The sequence below is a fragment of the Melanerpes formicivorus genome, unplaced genomic scaffold, assembly GCF_026170545.1.
Source record: "Melanerpes formicivorus ecotype bairdi unplaced genomic scaffold, bMelFor1.0.p_v2 SCAF_72, whole genome shotgun sequence".
Taxonomy (NCBI): domain Eukaryota; kingdom Metazoa; phylum Chordata; class Aves; order Piciformes; family Picidae; genus Melanerpes; species Melanerpes formicivorus.
This window is the reverse complement of record NW_027142424.1, coordinates 1,906,063-1,917,134: the sequence shown is the minus strand read 5'-3', so window position 1 is coordinate 1,917,134 and position 11,072 is coordinate 1,906,063. Positions and strand designations below refer to the sequence as shown.

Below are 11,072 nucleotides of genomic sequence, written 5' to 3'. Positions count from 1 at the left end.
TGACTCCGTGTCCATTCTGCTCGTGGCACTCTGTGAGGTTTCTCTAGGGCACAAACCAGAGATACCACCTCACCCAGGACCCTGTCTCTTAAAAGAGCAGAAGCAGTGTCATTGGATGGGTTTCATTGGTATTAAGAGACAGGTTCTTCCCAAAGGGCAAATTAGCCCCACTGAGGAATTAGAGTCCCTAGAACTGTGTGAAACAGTGATGTCTGCAAGATGCCTCACCCCAAACTTGTACCCACAGCCTGCTGGGCTGCAGAGGGAGATCTCTGCAGGCTGCTGCTGGGCTGGCCCCAAAGGGGCTCATGGAAACCCATCGACAGACTGGAAGACACTGGAGATGGGTGGCTGCAGGTTTCATGGGTGATCCATTCCCCTCCCATTCCCGGCAGATCCTTCTTGGAGCTTGGGCACATACCCCATGGGTTCCTGAGGTGCTGAATGAGAAGCCCACCTCATCATTGAGTCGAGCCCCACCAAGCAGCCTCCTGGTAAGCTGGACTTATAGGAACATCCCTGGCAGGAAGCAGAGACAGCCAAGCCCCGGGCCCCAGCTCACCCTGCGCTGCCCCACAGGCAGCTGTCCCCCTCGGGCTGTGGGTGCTCCTGGCAGCTGCCAAGGAGCCTAGCCGCCCTCACCCCAGCTAACCGCCTCTGCCCTGTGCTCGCTCGGAAGCAGCTGCTGAAGTGAATCATTTCAGCATCCTCGGAGCAGGGAGGACTCTGCCAAGCTTCGTGCAACTTCTGGCTGTCACTCTGCTCCATCTGTGTTTCTCCCTGGCCCTTTAAAATCCCGCAGCCTTTCCCGCAGTCCCCCATGACCTCCTCCCGAGTAGGTGCGTGCTGTCACCACAGAGGTGCAGAGCTGACATCAGAGGCTGCCTTGGGTGTTTTCTCCATTTTCATCCTGCCCACATACACAGAATCACCAATTCTTTCTCTGCCCTACTCCCTCTCTGCCAGCCTGTCACTTGGGGACCGTTTGCAGAAAGGTAGCAGCAGGAACCAGTGAAGTTCCCGGAACGTGCAGCCCTTCCAGACTGAGCAGGTCCCCTGTGTCTTGCTCCCACTGGAACCTCTCTCCATTACTGCCACGTAGTCCACGTGGCAAGTGCCAAGGCAGGCTTCTTCCTGGAGCTCTGATACCACTCCAGCCACCCCCCACAGCACCAGCAGTGATAGTCAAGCCCCTCTGCTGCCCACTGGGGGGGGTGTGTGTGTGAGAATGTGCATTTCTTTCACCATTTAAACAAAAAAAAAAGGCTATTTTAAGGTTTTTAATCATAGCAGGAGCTTGGCCAATCTGAGCTGTCCAGTGCTTGGAGGAAGTTTTCTGCTGCCGCAACCTTCTGCCGTGGCGATACTGAGTCATCAGCCACAAAGCTGACCTGGTGTTTGAGCTGCAGATGTCAAAACTTGACCACAGGCTAGAAAGGTCCAAGCACCACTGCTTTTTCCATGCACTTGGGTGTCCAGCTGTTAGGTAAGGAAGAGTCACAGACTGGCCTTTACTGGGAGTTTTCCCTTCACCACCAGCCACATCAGTGCTGCTTCTGCCCTCTGGCAGTGAGTGTGGTCCCAGCCCAGGGGAAGTCTTGCAAGAAGGGTGCCCTCAGCCTCACCCAGCAGGAACACAGGGGAAGTCTGGTTGAATAACCACCCAGATGGACACTGTAGATTGCTTTGTCACCTGGGATGATTTGAGGAGAAGCTGGAGGGGACTCGGTAACTGAGGGTAATGTGGTTTAATGCAAAACCTGAAATGGCTGGAGAACAGGTCTGAGGAACAGCTGAGGGAACTGGGGTTGTGAGGGGAGACCTTCTGGCTCTCTACAACTCCCTGAAAGGAGGCTGGAGCCAGGTGGGAGTTGGTCTCCCTAAAAACAAGTGATAGGACACAAAGAAACAGCCTCAAGCTGCACCTGGGGAGGCTTAGATTGGACATTAGAAGAAAACTCTTCACTGAAAGGGTTCTCAAGCACCGGAGCAGGCTCCCCAGGGTGGTGATTGAATTCCAGTCTCTGGAGGGGTTTAAAAGCCACAGAGATGATGTGCTGACAGACATGGTTTAGCACCAGACTTGATGATTCTAAAAAGTACTCCACACCTCTTGTTCTTCCTGCATGAGCTTCACTTCTCCTGAGCCAGAGATCACTACCCTGCTGTATCTGCCCTGGACAGCTCAGCAGAAGCAAACTTTGCCCAACCCAAACATGACAAAGAGCTCATCTGGCCAGCTTTGCCTTCAAGTTAAAACCCAGAAGACTTCAGAAAGGCTAAGTCACATGTTTTGTTGTACTCCCCTGCCACCTCCAGCCTCTACTTCCAGTGGACCACACAAACAAAAGCCAACCCTGCAACACTGGTTTAATTTTCCATCACATTTTTTGAAAATGAATTCCAAGATACAGTACAGCATCTTAGTGTCCTACACAAAGCAAGCTTTCAGCAAAAGGTCAGAGGATCTTAGATGGTGTAAAAATATCTCTTAAATAAAATAGTTTCTATAGGAGAGCAAGCCGCCTCGGACATCTCTAGGTCCTTAGAATCATTTACAGAAGGCAGAGGCCTGGTTGTACAATCCACACACTAGAAAAGAGTTAGTGTACATTCATGCTACAAAGTTAGAAAAGGTAGAAGTTCCAGGTGACTGGGGCTGAGCTCCAAACCCAAGCAGTGGATGCAATGAGTGCACTAATGAGTGCCCTGTATTTCAGAGTGAGTAAGTTGAACACTTCCAGTCCATGAAGTCAGGAAGCAGACTGTAACAACCCACCTTCCCAGAGTCAGTCTATTTATTGAAGCTTACTCCTTTCAACTGACCCAGAAGAACAGCTTCCAGCAATAAAGGATGGGTTGCTTGCTTGCTTGCTTTGTTCCAGTTTGGAGCTGGTAAGTCAGAGCTGTGTTTTCAGTGTGACAGACTAAGATCAAGGCTCTTCCTAGTTTGAACAACTGGAAGAAAAAAAGGATCATACTGTGATCTGAAAACACAACTGCAGGACTTCCCCAGCCACTTGTAATAAAGAATTAACTTCTAAATTCTCAGATTGCTGAGCTCAACACAGCAACCAGGAGAGGCAAACTTCTTCCCACTCCCAGAGCAGCGAGTCTAAATGAGAAAACAAAAAAACAACCCCATTTGCCCACAATTTTCCCTTCCAGGGTCTGCATACCTTTGGGGCCAGTAACAGGAAAGCCTTGCCAGCTGAGATTCTGGACAGAGCCATGTTCCAGAGCAGAAAAGGTAGTGCCAAGTGATCCCAGGAACTGGAAATGGCCACTTCTAGTGGCGAGGGTCTGGTGGCAGGGAAGCATGTGCCCAGCTCTGCCACAGAGCCACCTGGCCAAGGCTGGTTGCAGCCATGAAGGAAGGAGAAGAGTGTTTAAAACACCGTATTAGTCATTCTCCTCACCTCATTCTCAGGAGAGCAGCACTGGAGCTTATCCCAACACATCTCTAGTGCAGCTCACAGCAGGAATGCACCCACACCCTGCTCCAGGACCATCAGAACACTGTTAATACACAACCTGTACCAGCTTTGTAGAAATACCTGTAAAATAAATAATGTCCAGAACACAAAACTTCCATGTTTTCTGCCCCAAAGGCTGCAAGCATTGGCCTTGCAAAGGCTATTTTTAAACTGAAGAAAGAGATAGTCCCTTGAAGCCTTTAATATCCTGCATTACCAGCCTTTAGGACTTGTTCAAGCTTCTTACACCACCAAGATGGTTTGTTCTCCACACCTCACTCCTTTCTACTTCCAAACTACAGTTCTACTCTTGTACTAGCAGTTCTGCAGCGTCAGGTCTGCACATACTAAATGGAGATGTGTGTAATCTAACTGACACTCTTCATCAAATAAAATCACTTTACCTTCAAATGCTTTTAATCCAGAAGAACTGGGAAAGCCTTCCACACTGGGCCTAGCCTACTCTATTGTATCCCAGCAGGGAATGCAACAGTGAACATGAACACACCCACCCAAACCAGTACACGCTCCAAGGAGAAAGTCAAACGCATGACAGGAGGGGCTTTGGATAGGTAGGAAGGCAAAATGGCCATTAAGATCTGCCTAAAAAAGAGCTAAATAGTGCAGTGAAATGCTTTTAAATACCACAGACACCTCCAGTAACTGGCAGCCAGTTTTATGAGCAGCTCTGAAGACAAATTTCTAGCTGAGCTTTAGTGAACTGGGTGTTCCCAGCCGGAGTCCCGTGAGGTGAGCCCGGCCTGGCAGCAGCATGGCCAGTTTCAGAATGGGAGCAGGGCACTCTGATCTTCATTTGCCTCTCTTGCCACGGCCTCTCCTGGAAGAAGGTTTTCCCGTGCTCCCTGCTGAGGAGCTGGCAGAAGATGCCACTGCAATGTTGATCTGTCCTTCCTGAATCTCCTGTCGGGTCTCGGCCGGGAGGTGATTGATTTTCTGTTGCGTCTCTAGGTAGAACATGACATCCCGCAACTGCTCCTGGATCTCCGAGATCTGCAGGTCCTTCTGCTCACAGGTTTCCTTCAACACCCTCTCCTCCTCCTTCAGTTTGTTCTGAAGCAAGGCTTGATTTGCTCGCAAACACTTATTCAGTTCTTGCTCCTCCTTCAGCTCGTTGGACAGTTTAGCCACTTTGTTGTTCAGCTGGGAACACCTGAGGAAGAGAAGCGCAAGTGAGGACAGCACCACACTGAGGTCACACTACTGCATCCTTTTTATTCCTAATCCTTATGGCAACTGACCCCCAGCTGTCCTCAGCCCCACCAGGACAACTTGGAATTTGCTCTTTTGCGGCAAGGGGAGGCAACACGAGAGGACTCTGAAATCCTCCCAGGATTTTCTTTACCCAGCTTAAGACTTTTGAGCACCAATTGCCTGCATGGTGTTACCTGCACATGGAACAGGATGTTGGGAAGCAGAACCCCTTCCTTTGTCCCTCAAGTTGCATAACCTGGGAGAATCCCTTCTTTCAAGTTAGGGAAGTCCATCTTGCACCATATGCCAGCAGTGCAGGCAACAGGAAGGGTGTGTTGAGGAGCATGGACTGTAACCTTGAATGAGTGCAACTTATGGAACAGGTGACAGAAAGGGCACAGATTATGTGGGAACCTGAGAGAGGTAAGGGCAGTCAAGGATCCTCAGATGATAGATCCTGCCACTCTCTGAGTGCAAGACCTTGAAGAGACCACTTCACTCAGAAGCAAGATGCTCCCCCAAGGACATCAGTAGCCTCATGTTTCACAGATGATGCCTCCCTGCTCCTAGTAAGTCAGCTTAAAGTTCATTTGCACCATACACGGACTCCTTTCCCTTCAGCAAAGTGAACTGCACGGACTACAGCTCACTAGGCTGGGTTCCAGGACTGCTGGAGAATCAGCACTGCTGGGGTCTGTTGGGCTGGGAGGAGCAGAGCATTTAATCCCACCTAGGATCATACTAGACTGATCTGCACACTCCCTGTGCTCAGTATCTCTCATTTCGGCACCTCCCATGAGCTACATTTCCCTCTGTGCTGGGCGAGATGCCTCTACTGAGCTGCTTTTCTTCCCTCTGGATGTATCTGCCAATAGCCAAACAGGCTGGCATCTACTCCTGAGCAGGCAGAGGAAGGATCACTGAATGCTAAATACGCCGACCGCGTCGCAAGAGCCAAGAGCCCAAAAGCTGTGTTCCACTCCACAGGCACTTCCCGTTTGTGAACACCTACAGAAACTAGAGCTTTTTTTAACACGAGCTGCACTCTCAGGGTAACAGTTTAAATAGCTCCAAATTGCCCAGGAATAGCAGGATTATTTTTTTCTTTCTTTCTTTCTGGTGTTTTTTTTTTGTCTTTTCCATTCTGGATGTCAGCACAGGGAGCTGTAATGGCTGCACGGAGCTAAACCTGGCAGCGGTACCCACTTCCTCTCCACAGACTGCTTTTCTTTCAGCAAGTCATTCAGCCTCTGTTCCAGACTGTCACACTTCTCAATGGTCTCTTTAAATTTGGTCTTCATGTTGTTAATCTGTAAAAACAAACACACAGCCGTCTCAAAGGGAGCAAAGTCCTCTGCACTTCCAGGATGACACTCGGTTTTCTGCACTGCCTTCTAGACTTTGACCAAGAACTAGACCCAGCTTGGAGTGGAGGCTTCATTTTCATGGAGACCCTCTGCAGTACCCCCAAAGAGGAACCACGTTGCCGTGGAAGTTGCTCACACAGAAGAGCAACCCAGGCAGCAGATCTGTGCCAGGGACCCCCCTCAAACAAAAGCTGCTTCAGATCCTTAACTTCTTACTGATTGCAGCCAAGCACAGGAACAGGCTGCCTGTGGAGGTTGGATGGGAGGTGGATGGCCCCTCCCTGGAGGTGTTCAAGGCCAGGTTGGACAGGGCCTTGAGCAATCTGGTCTAGTGGAAGATGCCCCTGCCCATGGCTGGGGGGGTGGTACTAGATGATCTTTAAGGTGCCTTCCAACCCAAACCATTCTATGATTCCTTTAGCCATTTGCTCAGGTTCTATCTGCACAGTGAAATTTCCACCTGAAGGCTTTACAATGCTGAGCTTTTGCTAATTTTAAACTAAAGCTCCAATAAATATGGTCAAAGTCTGAAAACTCAACGTGCCCCTTTGCTCAGCACTGACTCAGCAGCTTGCTGACATAAGGCAGTGACCTACTGACACGAATATCTTACTCATGCAAAACGCAAACAGAAACACAGTACATTGGCTTCCTCTTCCTCTCTGCTTCACACAGCTCCACACTGCTGAAGCTGAGGAGAACCAAGCTCTCCTTCTCTAGGCACTGCTCAGAATGTATCCAAACCTCTACCAGAAGTATTTCCACCTCTGCATCTCCTGTCTTGTTTCCTCTTTATCAGGGTCGAAACTGTGTTTGCGTGTAGTGGAGGTGGAAATTCAAAGGAAAAATGTTTTCCAGGAGGAGCAATCTGGATAAATGTCAGTGTCAGCACACATGGTGCCTTCACTGATGCCAGAGTCAATGCAGAGCAGGTTTGAAGCCTTCCAGCCTTAATCACTGAGTGTTTATGCAGCTGATGGCTCATTTGGGGAAGGAGCCCGAGTGCTGATAATGGAACACACTGCATGGTGGAACTGAGCCAGGCAGGGCTTATGCAGAGCAAGTGCCACCAATAAAGCTGGAAGGATCTTTATACACCAAAGCACATTTGGGGCATGTATCATAGCCCTTTCACTTTGAAGTTGCTTCATGGCTCATGTTTCCTAGTCATGTCTAATGTTTACTAGTCATGTCTAGGGATGTGATTGTCCCCCTCAGCACTGGTGAGGCCACAATCAACTACTGGGTTCAGTTTTGGGCCCCTCACTATACAGAGGACATTGAGGGGCTGGAATGGGTCCAGAGATGGGCAACAAAGCTGATGAAGGGCCTTGAACACATCTTGTGAGGAATGACTGAGGGAACTGGGGCTGTCTAGTCATTAGGGTCCAGAAGGGGAGGCTCAGGGAAGACTTCATGACTCTCTGCAACTCTGAAAGGAAGTTGGAACGAGGTAGGGTTGGTCTCTTCCCACATGCAGCAAGTGACAGGACATGAGGAAATAGCCTCAAGTTGTACCAAGGGAGGTTCAGGTTGGATATTAGGAAAAAGTTCTTCCTGGAAAGGGTTCTCAGGCATTGGACCAGGCTGCCCAGGCAGGAGGTGGAGTCACCATCCCTGGAGGTATTTGAAAGACTCATGGATGAGGTACTGAGGGATGTGGTTGAGTGGTAGTGGCTCAGCAGTAGTGATGGGATTGTGAGCTCCAGATGAGTGGCTGGACTTGGTGATCTCAAAGATCTCTTCCAACCTCAACAGCTCTATGATTCTACTATGTGCAAAAGAATTTTTGGCTTTAGCTTTTCCTTTTATAGGGTCCTCCATAGGATTTCTGGGACTGTTCTTTACACCAAGGTCAATGACCACTATTTCTACAGTCAAAATTTCCACATTTATGATGCTACTTAACCACAGATACTAACTGGTTAATTAGAAGTCATGTAAAAAGTTCAGCTCAGGACTCAGCCCTAAATCCTGACTCACTTTAAACCTAGTTGAAAGGCTCTAGGTAGAATGAAAAGCATTAAAATATCCTCCCAGGATTTTTTTGCTCATGACATTTTGAAGCAGTCCTGCCTCCAGGATGCTTTATAGGAGGAGATTCTCAACTTCTCCCAGAGGGTGATGAGGAGAGAGAGGGGATCAAAAAGAAAGGGCAAATCAATATGCATTTGGAGCAGAAAGACAGCTTCCACTTTCTGCTGCTGAGCAAATTAAAGTCATATTGTCTATGCTACACTAACCTTCCCCAGAGATGGCCGTCAGCATGAGACGGATGGCAGCAGCAAGCAGGGATCCTGCAGCAGCACCGACTTGTTTTCTCCACTGCTGCAGTTTCCTCAGCAGCACATTTAAATCAACCTTCAATCTAGGTGGCAATCTACCTACTTCTGCACCACTGAGCAGCAAATTGCTAGATCTGAGCATCAAGATAAGGGATACATCTTGGAGCCAATTTTCTCGGCTAGCAGGGAAACAGGCTGCACGAGGAGGCCACAGCATGCAACATTCAGGCTGTGTTAGAGACCAGACAGCTCCACTGCAAATGAACTGGGTTCAGTTTTGAGCCACTCACTCCAGGAAGGTCAGACAACTGCTGGAGTGTGTCCAAAGAAAAGCAATGAAGCTTTTGAAGGGTCTAGAGCACAAGCCTTGTGAGGAGCAGCTGAGGGAATTGGAGTTGTTCAGCCAGGAGAAAAGGAGGCTGAAGGGAGACCACCTGGCTCCCTACAACTCCCTGAAAGGAGGTTGGGTGTTGGTCTCTTCTCCCAAGGAAGAAGTGATAGGGTGAGAGGAAACAGCCTCAAACTCTGCCAGGGGAGGTTTAGCTTGGACATTAGAAAAAATGCCTTCCCCCAAAGGGTTGTCAAGCCCTTGCCCAGGCTGCCTATGGTGGTGGTGGAGTCCCCATCCCTGAAGGGGTTTCAAAGCCATGGAGATGTGGTACTGAGGGCCATGGTTGAGTGGTGACCTGGCAGTGCTGGGTTAATGCTTGGACTTGATGATCTTTAAGATCTCTTCCAAGAAAAACTATTGTAGGATCTCCCACTTAATGGAACAGTGGCCAGGGCCCTGTTTGAGCAGAGCTTCACACGTGCCCAGAGCAGAGCTCACCTCTTCAGCGGTGTCCTTTTCTATTCGGACAATCTTGTTCTCCCAGTAGATTCTCTGGGATTCCAGCTGGCTTGTCAGCAGATAGGAGTACTGCAAACACAGGAGACAAACACCAAGCAGTCAGCTTTGCTCTGAGGGTGGCTCTGCTGATTAAGAAGCCCAAAAGGACTCTGATACACAAATCAATTTAATCAGAGGAAATTGAGCGTACAGGACATTCTGAACACAGGTGCAATGTGCATACCCAGTAGATAGGTTTCATCAATTTGATTTCAAGACCCAAATCCCTGGGCTTTTGTGAAGACAAGGAAAGCCTTTGCAGCACAACAGCAAAGATGAAGGAAGCTCCACCAAATCGTACCCAGTATCATGCCAAGTTGTGGTTTTTTTTCCCAAGAGGAAACTAATTTTTCACTGCAGTAGCAATAAATCCCTACAAGTTTTACACTCCACAGGAAAATGAAGCATCCCTGGCATGAGAGTTTGAGATCCAAAAGGCTGAGTTGCTGGTTTCTTCATTCCCAGCCCAAAACTCAAGACAGAAGGGTGAGGACATCTCTGGGAAGGCATCCTCGAGCTCTATCTAGTCACAATTCCTGTACTCCAGAACATGTGGTACATTCCAATGTTAGTTTGTCAGCTGCACAAGGATATATGCCTTACATCCCCTCTTCTGCAAATAAGCAATGAGAAGGCTGGAAAATGTGGTAATTCCTTATCAACAGGCTAATAAGCACCAAATTAGGCATTTGCCACATGTGCAAAAAGCCTGGGAGGCTCTCAGTAATACCTGAGCACCAAAACACGCTGCCAAATTCGTTCTCTCTAGAAACATTGAGCTCTCATAAGCTAGGTAGAGAGGTCTTACATACTTTAGGCACCAACCTCCTGGGAAAAGAAATGGGTTAAAAATAACTGGTTTAGCATCTAAATGTTATTCAGAAAATTCACAGAAGAGCAACCAAATATTTCCTTCAGAAATAAGCTTGTAAAATCTGGTCTCTGTCAGCTGTTCCTCCTCAGATACCCTTGTGTCTAATGCAGCTGGAATGATGCTGCAGTGTATCTGGCTCAGTGGAGCAGTAATTTTGAGTTTCTCTCCTTTACCCTTCTACTTAAGAACAGGAGAAGCTGGCCAACAGGCACAACAAAATAAACTCCTTAGCTGTTCAGAAGGAAGCAGAACAGGGCTGGCACCAGATGAGTCCATTGGCTTTCCTTGATAGCCAAAGCAAGCATACAGCTATGGATTCCCACATTCTTGTACAGTTCACAAGCTGAACTACTCAAAATGAGAGCTCCACACACGTCCTGGCACTTCAGCCAAGTCACAGAGCCACCAGCAAGGGTCTGGTGAAGGGATCTGGGCATTCAGACCCATTTCTCTCTCCGGGGACCGGACTGTTTGCAGCAGTCACCAGCTCATCTTCAATCAACATTGAACGCAGGATGAAGCTGCAGCCAGCTTACACTTAGCTGCATTGGCTCTGCAGAGCCAGGAAGAATTGAAAAAAAAATAAATATAATAAATAAAAGCAGTAAAACCCATCCTGCTTCTGCCTGAAGATGATTGCCTGCATGCAGGGAGCAGGTCTGCTGCATAAGCTGATGTAATTGTCCTGTTGTATCTGGATTGGAAACGCTTCCCTCCAGCAGCACAACGCAGAGCCCAACAAGCCCCAAATATTTACCTCTAATTGTAAGGCATCAATTTTCTCTTCCTGACACATATCTCCCTCACACTCGTACTGAACGATCTTCCCATCGGTTTTACTCGCGACCAGTCGATGCACATAGTTATCTGAAGAGAGAAAATCCAAGCAGAGGGAGCTGGAGCTGAAGAACACCCAGGTTGACACCAGTGGAAATACTTTATGCAGCACAATTAACCATGCAGACTGCT

General features: G+C 48.5%; 1 protein-coding gene across 1 annotated transcript in view; it reads right to left on the bottom strand.

Annotated features, from left to right (window-relative positions):
* Positions 1-2,355: 2,355 nt before the first annotated feature.
* The window catches only part of BRAP (BRCA1 associated protein), a 17,431-nt gene continuing 8,714 nt past the window's right edge, over positions 2,356-11,072 (bottom strand). The window contains exons 9-12 of the mRNA XM_068163385.1: positions 10,861-10,970; positions 9,170-9,259; positions 5,895-5,998; positions 2,356-4,647 (exon numbers count right to left, since the gene is read on the bottom strand). Of these exons, the coding sequence (XP_068019486.1) occupies positions 4,287-4,647; positions 5,895-5,998; positions 9,170-9,259; positions 10,861-10,970 (665 nt within the window). The 3' untranslated portion in view covers positions 2,356-4,286. The remainder of the gene's footprint in view (positions 4,648-5,894; positions 5,999-9,169; positions 9,260-10,860; positions 10,971-11,072) is intronic.